Source organism: Mustela nivalis (assembly GCF_964662115.1).
Source record: "Mustela nivalis genome assembly, chromosome: 9".
NCBI classification, from domain to species: Eukaryota; Metazoa; Chordata; class Mammalia; order Carnivora; family Mustelidae; genus Mustela; species Mustela nivalis.
In genome coordinates, this window is record NC_139028.1 from 105076310 (window position 1) to 105098753 (window position 22444).

The following is a 22444-nucleotide window of genomic DNA, read 5'->3' on the forward strand; positions in this document are numbered from 1 at the left end:
AGGATAAATGAGGCAGAAGAAAGAATTAGCGATATAGAAGACCAAATGACAGAGAATAAAGAAGCTGAGAAAAAGAGGGGCAAACAGCTACTGGACCATGAGGGGAGAATTTGAGAGATAATTGACACCATAAGATGAAACAACATTAGAATAATTGGGATTCCAGAAGAAGAAAGAGAGAGGGGAGCAGAAGGTATACTGGAGAGAATTATTGGAGAGAATTTCCACAATATGGCAAAGGGAACAAGCATCAAAATCTAGGAGGTGCAGAGAACACCCCTCAAAATCAATAAGAATAGGGCCACATCCCATCACCTAATAGTAAAATTTACAAGTCTTAGCAACAAAGAGAAAATCCTGAAAAAGCAGCCCGGGAAAAGAAGTCTGTAACATGCAATGGTAAAAATATTAGATCAGCAGCAGACTTATTTACAGAGACGTGGAAGTCCAGAAAGACTGGCATGATATATTCAGAGCAATAAATGAGAAAAACATGCAGCCAAGAATACTATATCCAGCTAGGCTATCATTGAAAATAGATGGAGAGATAAAAAGCTTCTAGGACCAAGAAAACCTGAAAGAATTTGCAAACACCAAAGCACCTCTACAGGAAATTTTAAAAAGGGGTCCTCTAAGCAAAGAGAGAGCCTAAAAGTAGTAGTTCAGAAAGGAACAGAGACAATATACAGTAACAGTCACCTTACAGGCAATACAATGGCACTAAATTCATATCTCTCAATAGTTACTCTGAATGTTAATGGGCTAAATGCTCCAATCAAAAGATACAGGGTATCAGAATGGATAGAAAAACAAAACCCATCTATATGTTGCCTACAAGAAATTCATTTTAAACCCGAAGACACCTCCAGATTTAAAGTGAGGGGGTGGAAAACAATTTACCATGCTAATGGACATCAGAAGAAAGCAGGAGTGGCAATACTTATATCAGATCAATTAAATTTAAGCCAAAGACTGTAATAAGAGATGAGGAAGGAGACTATATCATACTCAAAGGATCTGACCAACAAATATTGTGAAAATGTCTATGCTACCTAAAGCAATCTACACATTTAATGCAATCCCTATCAAAATCCCATCCATTTTTTTCAAAGAAATGGAACAAATAATCCTAAAATGTATATGAATCCAGAAAATACTTCAAATAACCAGGGGAATTTTGAAAAAGAAAGCCAAAGTTTATGGCATCACAATTCCAGACTTCAAGCTCTATTACAAAGCAGTCATCATCAAGGCAGTATAATACTGACACAAAAACAGACATATAGATCAATGGAACAGAATAGAGAGCCCAGAAAGAGACCCTCAACTCTATGATTAACTAATCTTTGACAAATAAAGAAAGAATGTCCAATTAAAAAAACGCACACTCTTCAAACAAATGGTGTTGGGAAAATTGGAGCTGCATGCAGAAAAATGAAATTGGACCATTTCCTTATACCACACATGAAAATAGACTCAAAGTGGATGAAGGATCTCAATGTGAGAAAGGAATCTATCAAAATCCTTGAAGAGATCACAGGCAGCAACCTCTTCAACCTCAGCCACAGCAACTTTCTAAGAACATTGCCAAAGGCAAGGGAATCAAGGGCAAAAATGAACTTCTGCAGCATCATCAAGATCAAACCTTCTTCACAGCAAAGGAAACAGTTAACTAAAACTAAAGACATCTGACAGAATGGGAGAAGATATTTACAAATGTCATATCATGTAAAGGGCAAGTATCCAAAATCTATAAAGAATTTATCAAACTCAACACCCAAGGAACAAATAATCCAATCAAGAAATGGGCAGAGGACAAGAATAGACATTTCTGCAAAGAGGACATCGAGATGGCCAACAGACACATGAAAAGGTGCTCCACATCACTCGGCATCAGGGAAATACAATCTAAACCATAGTGAGATACCACCTCACAGCAGTCAGAATGGCTAATATCCTGGAAGTCAGGAAATGACAGATGCTGGCGAGGATGCAGAGAAAGGGGAACCCTCTTACACTGTTGGTGGGAATATAAGCTGGTGCAACCACAGCATGGAGATTCCTCAAAATGTTGAACATAGAGCTACCCTATGATCCAGCAATTGCACTACTGGATATTTACCCTAAAGGTACAAATGTAGTGATACAAAGGGGCACATGCACCCGAATGTTTATAGCAGCAATGTCTACAATAGCCAAACAATGGAAGAAACCTATATTTCCATCAACAGATGAATGAATAAAGAAGAAGTGATATATATATATATATATATCAGCCATGAAAAGAAATGAAATCTTGCCATTTGTAATGACATGTATGGAACTAGAGGGTATCACGCTTATCAAAATAAGTCAATCAGAGAAAGACAATTATCATATGATCTCCCTGATATGAGGAAGTTGAGAGGCAATGTGGAGATTTGGGGTGTAGGAAAAGAATAAAGAAACAAGTTGGGTTTGGGAGGGAGACAAAACAGAAGAGAATCTTAATTTCAGAAAACAAACTGATGGTTGCTAGGGGGAGAGGGGTAGGGAGAGGGTGGGGGTTTATGGACATTTGGGAAGGTATGTGATGTGAAGTGTGTAAACCTGGTGATTCACAGACCTGTACCCCTGGGGCTAATAATAAATCATATGTTAATTAATTAATTAAATTACTGTGTCACAGTGACTTGGATCTCTATCCTGATTAAAATTTTAAATGATCAATATCATATTTGAAAATTCAGTTCATTTCATTCATACAGAATGGCTCATAGAAATTCTATTATTGGGAAATAAATGGCATGTGACATATGAAAAGGCCATCTGTTTCTAATCTGCAAAATGGTGCCATATAAATGACACCCAGAACAACTGCTTCAGCATCCAAGTGCAGAGAACAGTGCTGTCCCATAAAGGCAAAGTTTCTATGTGTTGCTAGAGTAGTCCATGTTCCAGGTACTTGAGGAGCATAGGACTGTCGCGGCTGGCATGACAACATGACCAGGGTCGAGAGGGTAAGAGGATGGTGAGACGATGAGACGCAAAGAGATGGGGACAGGAGGGACACAGTGGATGATGTCCAAGAAGTGCCAATTTTATTCAAGGGTGTGAGGCATTATATAGCTAACAGAAACAATTATAATAAAGTATCTATTTTTAGCTGATTACTAAAATTTTGCAACATGCACAGAAAACCCTTCAAGCTTTCCCATTATCTAGTTCCCAAGCACCAATAACAGACCCTCTGGCACAAGATGTACTAACTTCAAGGATACTCAAGACATAGTTTATGTAAGAACAGCACAATCTTATAATGTTGTAGTTTATAGCCCATGCAAGGACAGCACAATCCCACAATGATTCAATGAGCAGACCTGTTTTGTGCATTCCAGATAAGTACATGCAGGCAACCACGTCGGCAATTCTTAGGATCCATAGCTCAGGCCCTTTCTCAGGCTGCTCAACTTTCCACTCATGGGGTTATTAACCTTTGGTTTCCAGGAGGCCCGAGTCGGGGCCTGGTATGGTCTCTTGACTCTAGCCCAGTCCTCGGCTGCCTACATAGGTCAAAGCCCCAACTAGAGCAGAGAGGTGTGGGTGAGGAACAAATTTTTGAGTCAGGAGAGACTGGCTGGTCCAGCTCCAACTAAACAGCCCCAAAGGTCTGCTTTATAAAAATTAGGCATTGTTTGCCTTTTTGTATTGCCATTTATGGGGTCTTTCTCAGTACCTGGATGCAAGAATTTTTTCTTCTATGTGGTTTCATTCTTTTACAAGGTCATTTGCTGGAAACCAGAGAGGTGATGTGATATCTCATTATGATTTTGATTTGCATCTCCTTGATGATAAATAATGTTAAGCACATTTTGATGTACCTGTTGTCCACTTTTTATGTCTTTGGAAAAGGTATATTCAGTCCCTCTGCTTATTTTTTTTTAATTCTTAATTTTTTATAAACATATATTTTTATCCCCAGGGGTACAGGTCTGTGAATCACCAGGTTTACACACTTCACAGCACTAACCAAAGCCCATACCCTCCCCAATATCCATAATCCCACCCCCTTCTCCCAACCTCCCTCCCCCCAGCAACCCTCAGTTTTTTTTTTGTTTTTGTTTTTGTTTTTTTTTAAGATTTTATTTATTTATTTGACAGAGAGAGATCACAAGTAGGCAGAGAGGCAGGCAGAGAGAGAGAGGAAGAAGCAGGCTCCCTGCTGAGCAGAGAGCCCGATGCGGGACTCGATCCCAGGACCCTGAGATCATGACCTGAGCCGAAGGCAGCGGCTTAACCCACTGAGCCACCCAGGCACCACCCCCAGTTTGTTTTGTGAGATTAAGAGTCACTTATGGTTTGTCTCCCTCCCAATTCCATGTTGTTTCATTGATACTTCTTCTACCCACTTAAGCCTCCATGTTGCATCACCACTTCCTCATATCAGGGAGATCATATGATAGTTGTCTTTCTCCACTTGACTTATTTCGCTAAGCATGATACGCTCTAGTTCCATCCACGTCGTCGCAAATGGCAAGATTTCATTTCTTTTGATGGCTGCATAGTATTCCATTGTGTATATATACCACATCTTCTTGATCCATTCATCTGTGGATGGACATCTAGGTTCTTTCCATAGTTTGGCTATTGTGGACATTGCTGCTATAAACATTCGGGTGCACGTGCCCCTTTGGATCACTACGTTTGTATCTTTAGGGTAAATACCCAGTAGTGCAATTGCTGGGTCATAGGGCAGTTCTATTTTCAACATTTTGAGGAACCTCCATGCTGTTTTCCAGAGTGGCTGCACCAGCTTGCATTCCCACCAACAGTGTAGGAGGATTCCCCTTTCTCCACATCCTCTCCAGAAACTGTCATTTCCTGACTTGTTTATTTTAGCCATTCTGACTGGTGTGAGGTGATATCTCATTGTGGTTTTGATTTGTATTTCCCTGATGCCGAGTGATATGGAGCACTTTTTCATGTGTCTGTTGGCCATCTGGATGTCTTCTTTGCAGAAATGTCTGCTCATGTCCTCTGCCCATTTCTTGATTGGATTATTTGTTCTTTGGGTGTTGAGTTTGCTAAGTTCTTTATAGATTCTGGACACTAGTCCTTTATCTGATATGTCGTTTGCAAATATCTTCTCCCATTCTGTCAGTTGTCTTTTGATTTTGTTAACTGTTTCCTTTGCTGTGCAAAAGCTTTTGATCTTGATGAAATCCCAATAGTTCATTTTTGCCTTTGCTTCCCTTGCCTTTGGCAATGTTCCTAGGAAGATGTTGCTGAGGCTGAGGTCGAAAAGGTTGTTACATTTGTTCTCCTCAAGGATTTTGAGGGATTCTTTTCTCACATTGAGGTCCTTCATCCATTTTGAGTCTATTTTCATGTGTGGTGTAAAGAAATGGTCAATTTCACTTTTCTGCATGTGGCTGTCCAATTATTTTCCCAACAGCATTTATTGAAAAGGCTGTCTTTTTTCCATTCGACATTCTTTCCTGCTTTGCCGAAGATGAGTTGACCATAGAGTTGAGGGACTATCTATTGGCTTTCTCTTCTGTTCCATTGATCTATGTTTTGTTTTTGTTTTTTTTTTTTTTTGCCAGTAAAATGCTGTCTTGATGATGACAGCTTTGTACCAGAGATTGAAGTCTGGAATTGTGATGCCATCAACTTTGGCTTTCTTTTTCTATATTCCTTTGGCTATTCAGGGTCTTTTCTGGTTCCATATAAACTTGAGGATTATTTGTTCCATTTATTTGAAAAAGATGGATGGTACTTTGATAGGGATTGCATTAAATGTGTAGATTGCTTTAGGTAGCATAGATATTTTCACAATATTTATTCTTCTAATCCAGGAGCATGGAACATTTTTCTATTTCTTTGTGTCTACCTCCTTTTCTTTCATGAGTACTTTATAGTTTTCTGATAATAGATTCTTTGCCTCTTTGGTTAGGCTTATTCCTAGGTATCTTATGGTTTTAGGTGCAATTGTAAATGGGATCGACTCCTTAATTTCTCTATCTTCTGTTTTGTTGGTGTAGAGAAATGCAACTGATTTCGGTGCATTGATTTCATATCCTGTCACTTTACTGAATTCCTGTACAAGTTCTAGCAGTTTTGGAGTGGAGTCTTTCGGGTTTTTCACATATAGTATCATATCATCTGCGAAGAGTGATAATTTGACTTCTTCTTTGCCGATTTTGATGCCTTTAATTTCCTTTTGTTGTCTGATTGCTGAGGCTAGGACTTCTAGTACTATGTTGAATAGCAGTGGTGATAATGGAGATCCCTGTCATTTTCCTGACCTTAGCAGAAAAGCTAAGAAAAGTTTTTCTCCATTGAGAATGATATTTGCAGTGGGTTTTTCATAGATGGCTTTGATAATATTGAGGTATGTGCCCTCTATCCCTACACTTCAAAGAGTTTTGATCAGGAAGGGATTGTGTACTTTGTCAAATGGTTTTTCAGTATCTATTGAGAGTATCTTATGGTTCTTGTTCTTTCTTTTATTAATGTATTGTATCACATTGATTGATTTGTGGACATTGAACCAACCTTGCAGCCCTGGAATAAATCCCACTTGTTCATGGTGAATAATCCTTTTAATATGCTTTTGAATCCTATTGGCTAGTATTTTGGTTAGAATTTTGGCATCTGTGTTTATCAAGGATATTGGTCTATAGCTCTCTTTTTTGATGAGATCCTTGTCTGGTTTTGGGATCAAGGTGATGCTGGCCTCATAAAATGAGTTTGGAAGTTTTCCTTCCATTTCTATTTTTTGAAACAGTTTCAGGAGAATAAGAATTAGCTCTTCTTTAAATGTTTTGTAGAATTCACCTGGGAAGCCATCTGGCTCTGACCTCTTGTTTATTTGCAGATTTTTGATGACTATTTCAATATCCTTACTGGTTATGGGTATGTTCAGGTTTTCTATTTCTTCCTGGTTCAGTTGTGGTATTTTATATGTCTCTAGGAATGCATGCATTTCTTCCAGATTGTCAAATTTGCTGGCATATATTTGTTCTTATAATTGTTTTCATTTCTTTGGTGTTGGTTGTGATCTCTCCCCTTTCATTCATGATTTTATGTATTTGGGTCCTTTCTTTTTTCTTTTTGATAAGTCTGCCCAGGGGTTTATCAATCTTATTAATTTTCAATGAAACAGGTCCTAGTTTCATTGTTTTGTTATACTGTTTTTGCTTGTTTGTTTGTTTCTTTATTTGTGTTTTCTTATTTCATTGATTTCTGCTCTGACCTTTAGGATTACTCCTCTCCTGCTGGGTTTAGGCTTTCTTTGTTGTTCTTTCTCCAGCTCCTTTAGGTGTAGTGTTAGATTGTGTATTTGAGACCTTTCTCGTTTCTTGAGAAAGGCTTGTTTTGCTATATATTTTCCTCTCAAGACTGACTTTGCAGTGTCCCACAGATTTTGAACAATTGTGTTTTCATTATCATTTTTTTTTCCGTGATTTAATTCTTCTTTAATTTCCTGGTTGACCTATTCATTCTTTAGAAGGATGCTGTATAGTCTCCATGTATTTGAGTTCTACCCAAATTTCCTCTTGTGATTGAGTTCTAGCTTCAGAGCATGGTGGTCTGAAAATATGCAGGGAATGATCCCAATCTTTTTATACTTCTTGAGACCTGATTTATGACCCAGAATGTGATCTATTCTGGAGAATGTTCCATGTTCACTAGAGAAGACTATATATTCTGTTGCTTTGAGATGGAATGTTCTGAATATATCTGTGATGTCAATATGGTCCAGTGTGTCATTTAAGGCCTTTATTCTCTTATTGATCTTTTGCTTGGATGATCTGTTCATTTCAGTGAGGAGAGTGTTAAATAATACTATTATTGTATTGGTTGGATAATCTGTCCATTTCAGTGAGGTGAGTATTAAACAATATTATTATTTTATTATTGTTGATGTGCTTCTTTGGTTTTGATATTAATTGGTTTATATAGTTGGCTGCTCCCATGTTAGTTGCATAGATACTTAAAACTGTTAAATCTTCATGGTTGACAGACCCTTTGAGTATGATATAGTTTCCTTCCTCATCTCTTATTAAAATCTTTGACTTAAACTCTAATTGATCTGATATAAGTGTTGCCTCCCCAGCTTTCTTTTGATCTCCTTTAACTTGGTAAATTGTTTTCCACCCCCTCACTTTAAATCTGGAGGTGTCTTTGGGTATAAAATGAGTTTCTTGTAGACAGAATATTGATGGGTTTTGTTTTTTATGCATTATGATATCCTGTGTCTTTTGATTGGGGCGTTTAGCCCATTTACTCTCAGGGTAACTATTGAGAGATATAAATTTAGTACCATTGTATTGACTCTAAGGTGACTATGACTGTATATTGTCTCTGTTCCTTTCTGATCTACTACTTTTACCTCTCTCTTTGCTTAGAAGACCTTTACAATATTTCCTGTAGAGCTGGTTTGGTGTTTACCAATTCTTTTAGTTTTTGTTTGTCCTGGAAGCTTTTTATCTCTCCTATTTTCAGTGATAGCCTAGCTGTGTGTAGTATTCTTGGGTGCATTCTTTTCTCATTTATTGCTCTGAATATATCATGCCAGCTCTTTCTGGCCTGCCAGTTCTCTGTGGATAAGTCCACTGCCAGTCTAATATTTTTACCACTGTATGTTACAGACTTCTTGTCCCAGGCTGCCTTCAGGATTTTCTCTTTGTCACTAAGACTTGTAAATTTTACTATTAGATGATGGGGTGTGGACCTATTCTTATTTATTTTGAGGGGTGTTCTCTGTGCCTCCTGGATTTTGATGCTTATTCCCTTTGTCATATTAGGGAAGTTCTCTACAACAATTCTCTCCAATATACCTTCTGCTCCCCTCTCTCTTATTTTTCTGGAATCCCAATTATTCTAATATTTTTTCGTCTTATGGTATCACTTATCTCAAATTCTCCCCTCATGGTCCAGTATTTGTTTGTCTCTTTTTTGCTCAACTTCTTTATTCTGTGTCATTTGGTCTTCTATATCACTAATTCTTTCTCCTGCCTCATTTATCCTAGCAGTAAGAGCCTCCATTTTTTATTGCACCTCATTAATAGCTTTTTTTTTTTTATTTCAACTTGGTTAGATTTTAGTTCTTTTATTTCTCCAGAAAGGGTTTTTATTTCTCTAGACAGGGTTTCTCCAATATCTTCCATGCCTTTTTCAAGCCCAGCTAGCGCCTTGAGAATCATCAGTCTGAACTCTAGATCTGACATATTGCCTATGTCCACATAGATTAAGTCCCTAGCCTTCAGTACGGCGTCTTGTTCTTTTTTTTTTTTTTTTTTTTTTTTTTTTGTGGTGCGTTTTTCTGCCTTGTCATTTTATCCAGATAAGAATATATGAAGGAACAAATACTAAAAGGGTGGCAAAGACCCCAGGAAAATGTGCTTTAACCAAATCAGGAGATAGCCCAAATTGTGGGGGAAAGAAAGGAAGTTCAGAAAAAATAAAATTAAAAAAAAGAAAAAAAAAGAAAAAGAAAGAAAAATATAAATATAAATATAAATATAAATATATATATATATATATATATATATATATATATATATATATAAGTTTGGTGAATAGAATAGAGTCGCCCACTTAATTTTGGGAGCATTTTGTTGTTTTAGAGGAAAGTACCTCCCAAAATTTTAAAGAATGGAATATATATATATATATATATATATATATATATATGTATATATACACAAAATAAGGGTAAACACTATTAAAGGATGGAATATGAGTATAAAGATGATTTTATTTTAATTTCTAAAGAAGGAGTTGATAAGTTGGTTGGGAGAAAAAGAAAAAGTTATTGGAGAGAATTTGCTCAGGAAGGATAAAATATGACTATAATAATAAAGGTTCAAAAAAGATTTCTTTTTAATGAAAGTTATTGTTCAGATAAACTAGTTAAAAACATTAAAAGAGGAAAGAATAAAACTTAAAAATATTAGCATAAGGAAAAAAAATTAATAAAAATAAATTAACTTTGCCAGACTATAGAATAATGGGAAAAAACCATAATTTCAATGTTGGGCTTTCTCCTCCACTGGAATTCTGCTGTTCTCCTTGGTAAGTGAAGTTGGTCTTACTGGATTTCTTGCTGATCTTCTGGGGGAGGGGCCTGCTGTAGTGATTTTTAAGTGTCTTTGCCTAAGGCGGAATTGCGCTGACCTTACCTGGGGCCAGGCTAAGTAATCTGCTCAGGTTCATATTCAGGAGATTTTGTTCCTTGAATCATTTCTATAGAGCTCTGGAGGATGGGAATGAAAATGGCAGCCTCCTGGTCTCTGGTCTGTAGGAGCTGAGAGGTTGGGCCCCACTCCTCAGTGCACCCTGGGAGAAAAGCGCTCAATCACTCCTTTCTCCCTGGCCTCTGGCCACACTCCAAGCTCACCCAGCCCATCACCAAGCGTCTCTGTCTCTGGCACATAGCCCTGCTGGGAATCTCCAAACCCAATAGATCCCTGTACTCTTCCAGGGGGATATTCCTGGATTCTCTGCTCACAGAGCAGTGGTCTGACTATGCCACAGATCAAAGTTTAAGATGACCCCAATTTGAGAGCTCACTCCTTGGCTCCCTCTCTGTAGCCAGTTTTTCCACTCTAATACCTGGGATCTCTGTGACTCTCAGACACCCCCAATCCTTCTGTGACCCCATGGAACCTGAGACCATGCTGTCCCTGCATTAGTTTCACCCCAGCTTAGCCTCTGGAGTGATGTCCCTCAGTGGAAAAGACTTCTAAAAGTTCTGATTTTGTGTTCCTTTGCTCCACCACTTGCCAGGAACCTGTCCCTTCCAACGTGGTCTATCTAAACATCGTTTTGGATTCACTTCTCTGCATGTCCTGCTTTTCAGAAAGTGGTAAATTTTCTGTTTCTAGGATTGCTGCTCTTCTTCTCTTTGATCTCCTGTTGGAATTGTAAATGCTTGGAATGGTTTCGTAAACTATCTCGCTGATCTCCTGCTACCTGATGTCATCTCAGCCTGCTACTTCTCCACCATCTTGACTCCTCTGATACAGTAATTTTAATAGAATATTTATTTTCTGTTCATGAGAAATAGATTTTTAATAATTTTTTTGCTGTATGGACTTTTATTCTGTACAAATTACTGTTAGATTAAGCATTTATCTATCTTTAACAGCTTTATTGAAATATGCTCCTCATATAATACAATTCACTTATTTAAAATATGTAATGTAATATTTTTTTGGTATAGAAGTCTGTGAATCATCATTATCTGATTTTGCAACATCTTTGCTACTCTAAAAAGAAATTCCCCTGGATGTTATACTCAAACAATGAGTCATGGAACATTACATCAAAAACTAATGATACACTATATGGTGACTAACATAATAAAAATTTTAAAAAATAAAATACATAATATATATATAAAAAGAAACCTCATACCTGATTTAGTCACTTCTGATTCACCAGCAGTCCTAGTCAAGTGTAACCTACTTTCTGTTTTTTTCTTTTTCTTCTTTTCCTTTTTCTTTCTTTTTCTCTTTATCTCTCTCTCTCTCACACTCTTTTTTTGTTTTGTTTTGTTTTGGGTTTTTGTTGTTTTTTTGTTTTGTTTTGTTTTTAAGAGAATTAGAGATTGAATTCCAGAGCATTGGCGGCAGGGAGCAGGAAAATGTGAGTCTGTTAAGCAGACTCCATGCTGAATGCAGAGTCCAATGTAAGGCTCAATGCAGGACACTAAGATCATAATCTGAGATGAAATCAACAGTCTAAGACTGAACAGTCTGACCTACCAAGGGGCCCCCAAATCTACTTTCTTTCACTCTAGATTAACTTCTCTAATATTTCATAAAAAATAATTATACAATATATTTTCTTTCTTAACCCCTTGAGGAGATGTCACACTGTTTTCCAAAGTAATTGCACCATTTAACATTATCACCAGCAACTTATGAGAACCCCAATTTTTCTACTACCTCACTAAAACTAAATACTGTCTGTTTTTTGTTTTATTTTTGTTTTGATTTTTTTTTTTTTTTATTCTAGACATCCTAGTGGATGGAAAGTTTATCTCATTATGGGTGAGGTTTGTGTTTCCTGTTATCTAAAGGTATTAAACATCTTTTCACGCTCTTTAGCTATTTGTATATTTTTGTGGAGATATGGTTTTTGGCATATATTGACAGTTTAGAAGGTTTTTTTTAAATAATTAATTGGTATTATTAAATTCTTTACACAACTTAATATATCTGAAAACAAGTTCCTTTTCAGATACATGATTTGCAAGTATTTTCACCCAATATGTGGGTTGTCTTAACACACCGTTAATGACATAATTTTCAATACATAAGTTTTTCATTTCTGTGAAATCTGAGGCACTATTCTGCCTTTTTTCACTAGACTTGATACAGATTCCTTTTTTTTTTTTTTTTTTACATATACTGGAAAGGTTTTGTTTAATTTTTTTAAAAGATTTTATTTATTTATTTGACAGAGAGCACAAGTAGGCAGAGCAGCAGGCAGAGAGAGAGGAGGAAGCAGGCTCCCTGCTGAGCAGAGAGCCCAATGTGGGGCTTGATCCCAGGACCCTGGGATCATGACCTGAGCCGAAGGCAGAGGCTTTAACCCACAGAGCCACCCAAGCGCCCCTTGTTTAATTTTTGTTTGTGTTTTTAGTAATATATTTTTTTTCTCTGAGACAAATAATACATATAATGAATTGCAGACCTTTTAAGTATATGGTTTGATGCATTTTAATAAATGTATATACTCCCATAGCCAATAAAAAATTCAAGATCTAGAATACTTTCATTAACTCAGAAAATTCTGTCATGCTCCTTTCCAGTTAAGTCCCTCAGATGCAACTATAGCCCTCATTTCTGTCACTCTGTCTTAGTATTGTCTATTCTATAGCTTCTCACAAATTCAATCATGAATCTACTACTCATAGTGTATAGTCTCTTTTTTAAAGGATTACTCATACTGACATGTATATCATTAGTCCATTGCATTTCCTGGCTGAATATTATTCTGTCTATTCTGTCAACTTCTTTCTTTCAAGTGCAGTGTATTTGCCTTTAATGTGATTATTCAATTTGGGGGAATAAGTTCATCTTATTCTAGTTTACTTTTCTTTCCCCTTTATAACTTGTTTTATTTCTTTTCTATATTTTTCTGAGCTAACAGAATAGATGGAGTTTGCCTAATACTAAATTTTTGTGTTCTTCTTCACATTTCTTTAATAGTAGACTATTTTTATAGCAGAGCCTATTTTTAGAGCAGTTTCAGGTTCACAGGAAAACTGAGAAGAAGCAACGGAGATCTCCTTCATCTCTTCTCATTATAAAACAGGCAGTGGGACTGAATAGACCTTTTCCCAAAGATACACAAATGGCCAACAAGTACAACAAAAGGTGCTCAACAACACTCATTCTCAGGGAAATGTTTATCAAAATCATAATGACATATCACTTCACATCTGTTAGACTATTATCAAGAACACAAGAGATATGAAATGTTAATGAGGATGTAGAGTAAAGGGATCCCATGCACATTATTAAATGGTATGTAAATTTATACAGTCATTTTGGAAAATAATATAAAGGTTCCTTCAAGAAGTAAAAGAACAACCATCCTTCAATCCTACTGTTGGGTAGATATCCAAAGGATCAGAAATCATGATTGTGAAGGGCTGTTTGTGTTCCCAGGTTCATTGTGTTAGGGTACAGAGTAAACCACCCCTCAATTAGACAGAGAACACTCTCGATAATGCAAGTCACACAGAGAGGTTTATTTCCAGCTAGCTGAGGTCCAAGTATCTGCCTGGTGCAGCAGGTTTCAACAAGGACCCCAGGCACTCAAAGCCAAGGGTTTATATAGCATTTTCAAGGCACCTTTTCATAGCTACATACATATCTTGCACCCCACTTTGACAGTTTAACTTTGTTTAACTTTTTGCCACCCCAGCATCACCCTGGCAACATCCTGGTGGTTAAGTGATGTTTAGATTTAGAAGAAATTAAGATTATTTACATTTCCTTCTGCCTCAGCCTCCTTCAGTTTTATGATGGGGAGGGTGACCTTGGGTCTTGAGGAACTGAGTCATTTGTCTCCGGAAACTGGGCCATTGAAGAGATAGCCCTTTTTGTTGTACATCACTAGGACATTTGCAAACCAAGGGAGACTACTGTATTGCAGGATTGTGATCTCTGCAAGTTAACTATTTATTTTTCTTTAACATCTTGTCCCTGTGGCACCACCACCTAACTGCCCTGGTGGTATATGATTAAGTTGTTTTTTAGGGTTTAGCTGCTTTCTCTTATCTCAAGTTATGTGTGCCATGTGGGCTGCTTAGGGACGCTCAGTAAAATGGCTTCCCCGCTTTCAGGATGGCCATTCTTATGCTAACCACTCTTACAGTGCAAGGTGCCAGCTTTTACTTTGCCCAGATGGCTGTACTTATGCCAAGGCTGGACTCCAGGTGGGTACAGCCTTGTTTTTCTTGGCCTCCACACCTGGAGCTGGTTTCCAGAACTTGTCTTTTAAGTCCCCTGGGGGAAGGGGAGCAGGGACAGTAAAATAGATCCTTACAATTGCATCATTATTCACAGTAACCAAGGTATGGGTACCACCTCATCCATGACTGATGAATCAATACAGGAAATGTGAGACATGTATTATTCAGACTTTAAACAGAGGAAAATTCTGCCATTTGCCATAACATAGATGGAGCTGAAGGACTTGATGTTAAGTGAAATAATGGGACACAAAAAGAGAAATACTGCATGATCTCACATAAATGTGGAAAGGATATAGTTCAAATCACAGAGGCAGAGAATATAATGGTGGTTATCAGGGGCCAGGGATTGAGGGAAATGGAGAGATGATGGCCCAAGAGTGCAAGGACTCAGTTACATAGAATGAATAAGTTCCAGATATCTAATATATAGCATGGTCACTATTGCTAACAGCACCATAATGTATACTTGAAATTGCAGAAGGGATTGATGTTAAATGAACTCTTCTTACACACACACACATACACACACACATACACACACAGGTAACTATATAGGAAAGTCTGATGTGCTAATTAGGTTGTGGTGATCTTTACACATTGTATGCATATGAGAAACCAAGTTGTACAACGTAAATATGTATAAAACTTTGTATGTTAACATGTCAACTTTAGGACACTAGTGCAACCACTAAGCTTTGTAATATTCCCAAAAGCAAAAAGTAATGAGAACACTAAAAACATGATATTTTAATGTATTTATTTTAAAACAACCTTTGACAGGAGGAAACTATGGGTATTGAAAGGTTTTCAGGTAAATAATGGGGAATGACATTAAAACAGAAATGGAATCTTAAAGTAGTTACTAAGGATCTGGTACACTTGAATACACTGATACAAATAAATTTTATTTAATTTGTATGTATGTATATATGTATGATGCATGTATTTAAGTTTCTGTTTAAATGCCAGTTTGGTAATACACAGTGTAACAGGTGATACAAGTATACAATTCAGTAAGTGTACTACTATATGCCCATCACATATCTAACCTGTCGTCCTACCCACCTACCCTCATAACCATCAGTTTGTTCTCTATACTTAAGAATCTGTTCGTTGATTTGACACCCTCATTCTGTTTTCTCCTATACTCATTTGTTTTGTTTCTTAATTTTCAGAAGAGTGAAATCATATGGTATTTATTTATTTTTCTATGACTGACTGCTTTCACTTTGCATACTACTTTTCATGGGAAATGGCAAGATCTCACTTCCCATTCTGGTTGATAATTGAGTCACATGCCATTATATCTATCTATCTATCTATCTATCTATCTATCATCTATCTATATACAGATATATATATTTAAATTTACCATATACCTAAATATGGCATATATTTTCCAATTAATCATTTGATGGACACTGTAGCTATTTCCACAATTTGGTTATTGGAGATGCAGATGCTGTAACTTTTGGCATGCATGTATCTTTTTGAGTTCGTTTTTTGTATTCTCTGAAATGAATGAATTTTAGAAGTTCATGATACAACCCCTGGTATGCATCTATTCAAGGCATGGCTGTGAATCTGCTCTGCTCACTATGAGCATCAAATTCTATTGGCAATTCTAACTTGACAATACACACTACCCTTTTAGTAATGAAACACCAACAGAGAAAGAAAATGGCTTCTTGCTGTAAAAGTAAGTTCTCTCACACTCAATTAAGTAGATACAAAGATACTGAGTATTTCTGAATGCCTCTCAAACTTTTCTTTTATTCCATTGATACAACCCATTGTAGATGGAGTTATATTCACTTTTTTCTTTTGAGGTTGTTCCTACCTTTCTGTATTTCAGTCTTGAAAAATATGCTGTATCTATGGTGTACTGGAAATTCTTATTTAGTCTTGACAGCATAAATAGTTTTACTTCTTTCCCTCTTAGAGTTGAAGAAGTCTCTTGCTGTAGCCCTTATTTAACAATCATAGAAATTATCTGAATGTCATGAGGTCTTTGTAATACTACATTTAGAAAATCCCATACATAATGTCTCTGTTATCCTAATAGTCAAAGGAAACATTAAAGCAATTATATAAGAAAAAATAAATATATTCATGTGTATATATTACATATATACATATATTCATATATGTATATATATATATATATATTCATATATACACATGAATATATATATAAAAGCCTTTGGCATTTGGTTCATTAGGATGAAACTTTTTTCAAGAAAAAGTAATGATATAATGAAAAGAACTTCTTGACTCACAGTTAGCTCTTTTCTTCTGAATGTGCTCAAGGGAAAGCAGGATTCTTTAACTGAAATGTGCTTCAAGAGAATTATAAGCCATAGAAAACAAGTTCGTCCTTTTTCTTTCTTTCTTTCTTCTTTCTTTCTTTTTCTTTCTGCCTGTTTATTGTTTCAAAAGTTGTGATTGTATACATATCTTTCTCTTTACAAAACCAGAGTGTAGACTGAGATGTGAGAAGTATTTCATAATCCATAGTGTCAGAGTTGAGCTCTTATATAAAGTAAGAACGAGGCTGGCATTAGAGAAAGTTTGAGGACAGAAGTACAGAAAATGTATGGAAATAAGTTGTCTTCTTAGAGTGCATCCAGCAAGTCAAGATATACACTATCATATATGATATGTGTACAGGTTAAGTAATCAAACAAGTCCTCAATTCATCTTTTGCTTTCTGAGGTAATTTTGATATGCCAGAGCTTTCTCATGGCATTTTTCACTTCTGCATTCCTCAAGGTGTAGATGAGTGGGTTGAGAAAAGGGGTCCCAATAGTATAAAATACAGCCACCATCTTGTCCATGGGGAAAGTGGTTGGGGGGCGTGTATATATGAATATACATGGAACAAAGGTTAAGATAACTACTGTGATGTGAGAAGTGCAAGTTGAGAGAGCTTTTTTCCTCCCTTCTGCACTGTGATTTCTCAAGGAATGCAAGATTACAATGTATGAGATCATCAGAATCACAAAACTACTGGAGCAGATGGCTCCACTGTTAGACACCAATAGTAGGTTAATCCTATAGGTGTCCATGCAAGCAAGTCGCAGCAAGGGTTGCAAATCACAGCAGTAATGATCAATCAAATTGGGTCCACAGAAAGGCAGTCTCAAGGCCAGGATAATCTGGGCTATAGAATGGATAAAAGACCCTATCCATGCAAGAATAATAAGGATGGTGCAGACCTGTCGTCTCATGATGGTTGGGTAATGTAAGGGCTTGCAGATGGCCACATAACGATCAGCAGCCATGAAGATGAGCACAAAGATATCCATACAGCCAAATAAATGTAGGGCAAAGACTTGAGTCATGCACTCATTGTACGTTATAATTTTTTTTGCAGAGAGTGAATCCACAAGTAGCCTTGGGGCTATGGACGTTGAGAAACAGGAATCAGCAAGGGACAAATAAAATAGGAAAAAGTACATGGGGCTCCCAAGTGTAGGGCTGTACTTGATGGTTACAATAATAAGCAAATTCCCTACCACGGTTCCCACATAAAAAATGAAGAAGATTACAAATACCATTTTCTGTCTCGTGGAGTTTTGGGTCAATCCTAACAGTATGAACTCAGTTACGCTGTTATTTTGTTGCATGATTTTAGGCAAAGTGGAGAAATGGAAGGTTAGATATAATCCACAGATAAAAAGTATTATGAAGACTACTCCATTTGGAGATCAAACCATAAGATCATGAATGTGTCAATTACCAGTATTGAATCCCTTACCTTCTGTGTTGTTTTCTTCTGAATAAGGTGGGAATCATAATATTTACTCACAATCTGTTCACCTGAGTGCTTATGGAAACAATGAAATATATTAATAATAAAGGAGCATGTGATTCCTCAGGCATAATAAACATTAATCTAGGGGATTGATATGAGATGGTTTCTTTCTGAAGTGAAGGTCTCTCTTTACAGCAAGGATCTATTAGGAGAAAACTCATGCCAAATGGAGAAAACTCATGCCTGATTTACATAATGCTCTTTCAGAATATGTGAGCCCGGTAGTTCAGTTCTGAAGTATCTTCTAGTAAGTATTCTGAACTATCAAGAAATGATGTAGAAACTTTTGATAGTGTTTTCCATAAGGACATCTAAAAGAGAGAGATAGAGATGAGAGAGAGAGAACAAGAGAGAAACAAACAATATTTTAACTGTGAACATTCAGTCATTTGGTCCCGTCCATTATGAAATTAATTTTAATCTGTTATCTTGACTGTTTATTCTCTGTACTTTAACTCATAATAATTTCTAGTAGTTTAGAGTTTTAAATTCAGTTTCTATCATAACCATTTTACTCTTTTTTATATTATACTGTATAAAGGATAACTTACCATTTTAAAAATATCCTCTATGTTTGTTGAAAAAACATCATAATGATGCCGCATTAAAAATAAAGGTTTTAAATACTTTCTCTTGGTAGATGGTTTATTAATCACCTTAGTATATTAGTGGTTCATAACAACTGTCTTCTGACATAGGTTGCAGGGACAGCAAAATTACTAGGACCAGCATAAGATTTAAATGTCTGTGTCATAGGGTGAGTCACTGTAGAGACAGTTCTGGACTCATGGCTCTTAACCACATCATGCCCCAACCACACTGCCAATCGGGATGATTTCCCTGCACTCGTAGGAGTTTGCCACATAGGCTCTTTGTCCAACTCTATGGCAAACAGGAATAAAAACTTGTCTGTGGTTTCTAACAGTTAAAAATTTTAAAAATATATCTATCTTTCTATCCACCCAACTACTTTTTGATATATGCTGTATTGATCACTTATCTATCCATCTATCAACCATCTATCATCATCTATCTATCAAACTCTATCCATCCAGACCTATTATCTATCTATATAACAGAGATACAAACTGAGACATTTGTATAGTTCACATAACAGATATAAGAAAGTCTTACATTCAAAGGGAGCAGCATAAGAGAGACAATTTTATTCTGTTTACTGCTAAATTTACCATCTAGGAAAAAAGTACATATTTATTAATAAGAATTGATAAAGCAAAAGAAAGATTTAGGAGAGTTTCCTATTGATACCATCCAATAGTTTCAGTCCAATCCAATACTCACCACCGAAAAGGGAAGCCTGCTCCATTGAAAGTGAAATCATTATCTCCATGGAGCACTTCCTTGGATACTCAAATGCATGTTATTTCTATTTTCTTATCTCTCCACCAGGAGCTGCTGGGCATTTCTATCATTCGGTCTTCTCAGTTTCCATTGTAAACTATGTCTAGAGAAACCCCTAAACTTTCTATTATTCCACAAATGGCTTTTTTGTGTTAGTTGCACACTGTGGCATTGATCAGATTAATTTTCTGTGAGTTAGATACACAATTATGTTAATTTCTAACACTAATTTTAGCAATGTTGGTAAGAGTTTATGAGGTTAGGATGTTCAGTTCTCCTCCTTTCTTCTCTAGGAAATTTGGCTACTCTTTGCTCAAAAGAGAATTAGGGAAAAAAAAAAAAATGTTTCTAAAATTCGGTCTGATCTCATTTGATGTCACTGAAGCTCAGGTTCTCACATGTATGCCTGAAGAAGCTGGACCTGGATGCATCCCACACTTTCTGAAATCAAGTCTCACATGCAATGTTGACTGAGAAATGCTTTCCTTCTGCCTTTCCTGCAGTAGTATTTAAACATGAGTGATACAAAATATAGGAGTCTGGGGAAGGTAATTCCCTGAAATCTCCCTCTTTTTTTCTTCTTTTTTTTCACCCTTCCTTTTTAATTAAGAATCCTGAGCTAGAAGTAGTAAAGAACTTAATCCTCAATATGTATTAACAGGTTGTGGGAAAAAGGTGATCTCTTCTTGAAATTAAAGGTGAATATTTGGGCCATAAAGGACATCTTTTGTCTAAAATAGAAAAAATAATAAAAACAGTGATTATCTAGTGATCTAGTGGCCAGGACATGGTTCTTAATACCATTATCCAAGAAAATGAATAGAATATCTTAAGCAAATGGCTGATTCTAGGTCTTGGGCAGGGAATGTACAAGATGAACTGAAGCATCTTGGAGTGATGGAAGGTTAAGGAAGTTCAAACACACACACACACACACACACACACACACACACACACACACACTGTGATGAGAATCACAAAGGGACACAAGAGTAATGAGAAGAGCCCCTGGTGACAAAAGCTGGAAAAAATTGAGGAACAAAATAAATGACACTGAATTGAAATGTACCTCATAGTTTAAATAATCCACAACTTCATAACAATATTAAAAGCTTAAATAAGTAAGTAATCAATAGACAAATCTCCCATAATGAAAGAATCCCTAATGATACTGGTGTTAACTCTGCTCTCAAAGGAATGTAGGCTAATTCTGTCTCTTATTTGTAGAGTGCACATAAATAGGTTCCATCCAAAAGGCTCACTGTGGAGTGGGATGGAAGGAGTCATTTTAGAGATCAAGGTTAACATCAACAATGATGAGTCACATTGAAAGTATGTACCCACTGGCATGATATGATGCAAGTGGAACTTGGCCTCTGTGATCTATCTCCTAATAACCCATAACCCTGTCTGATCTTGAGTAGAATATCAATTAAATCCCAAGTGAAGTTTTTTATATAAAATGTCTTACTAGTTCTGCTCAAAACAGTCAAGTTCATCAAAAACAAGAACACTGGAGCAGAATTCTAGTGATGTGCACTGCATTAGCTATAGCAATGTCACATCATTATTGTACATACATCAAAGTATTAAAGTGCTGTATGTTAATTGTACTTGAAATAAATAAGAGAATATCTAGAAAAACTCACTGTCTGGAGGTGCTGAAGAAGATATGTCAATTGAATTTAATGTCGTATGCTGGATGGGATTCTGGAGAAGAAAAACGCCATTAGTGAAAGTAATCTGAATAAAATATGGATGTTAGTTAAAAATAATGTGTTCCTATGAAGTTAATTTGCTTGTGAACTAATATACTCTTCTATGTAAGATGGAAGCTGAGCACAGAGCATGTGGGAAATCTCTTTTTCACCATTTTCCTGTTAATATAAACCTGTTATAAAATATGACTTTTTTAAACATAAATGGCTTATTTCACCTAACATGTCACCAGTGTATTTCTGTTGTAGCGTGACTCAGGAACCTTCCTTTTCTATGCTGAATAATATTTCACTGTATGTGTACCACATTTTGTTTGTTCATATGTTGATGGACACTTAGGTGGCTTACCTATTTTTGCTAATATGACTATTGGTGTTATGGACATGAAGGCACACACATTTCTTCCAATCCTCACTTCCAATGCTATTGTTATATACCTGGAGGTGGAAATTAGAGATCACTTGATCATTGTATTGTTAACTTTCTGGAATGTCATACTGTCTTTCACAGTGGCTGCACCATTTTTACATACTTATAAGCAGTATACACATATGTCTTTAGTGATGTTGAGTACTTTCTCATCTGCTCATTGCCCATTTGTATACATATTTTTTGATAAATATTTATTCAAGAGTTTTGTTGATATTGAGGTTTAAGAATCCCATGAATTGACTTTTCACTCTATGGATTGTGGCCTTTTATGCATTGAAGATTTTAACTTTGAACTTATTCATTTTTTTCTTCTGTAAGCTTTTTTTGGTGTGTGTCATATGCAAGAAATTATTTCCTAACATAATGTCTTTAAGGTTTTATTCATTTATATTTTCTTCCAAATATTTTACAGTTTTAGCTCTTACACTTAGGTTTTGATCCATTTCCAGTTTATTTTGTATATGGTGTAAGTTAAGTTCTACCTTTATTCTTTTGCATATGAATCTCTAGTTTTTCCAAACTATTTGTTGAAAAAAACATCCTTTTCTGATTAGACAATGTTGACACCCTTGTAGAATATCAGGTGACCATATAGGTGATGTTTTGTTTCTGGGATCTCCAATCTATTCCAT

General features: G+C 36.2%; 1 protein-coding gene and 1 long non-coding RNA gene across 2 annotated transcripts in view; one reads left to right on the top strand and one right to left on the bottom strand.

The window, feature by feature from the left end:
* The window catches only part of LOC309873033, a 697683-nt gene that overhangs the window by 95342 nt on the left and 579897 nt on the right, over window positions 1-22444 (top strand). The window lies entirely within an intron of this gene.
* LOC309872923 (olfactory receptor 4C11-like) lies at window positions 17179-18111 on the bottom strand (the record flags this gene model as incomplete). Its single annotated transcript, XM_082747890.1, has 1 exon — window positions 17179-18111. The coding sequence occupies one exon, from the start codon at window positions 18109-18111 to the stop codon at window positions 17179-17181; it is 933 nt and encodes a 310-aa protein (XP_082604016.1).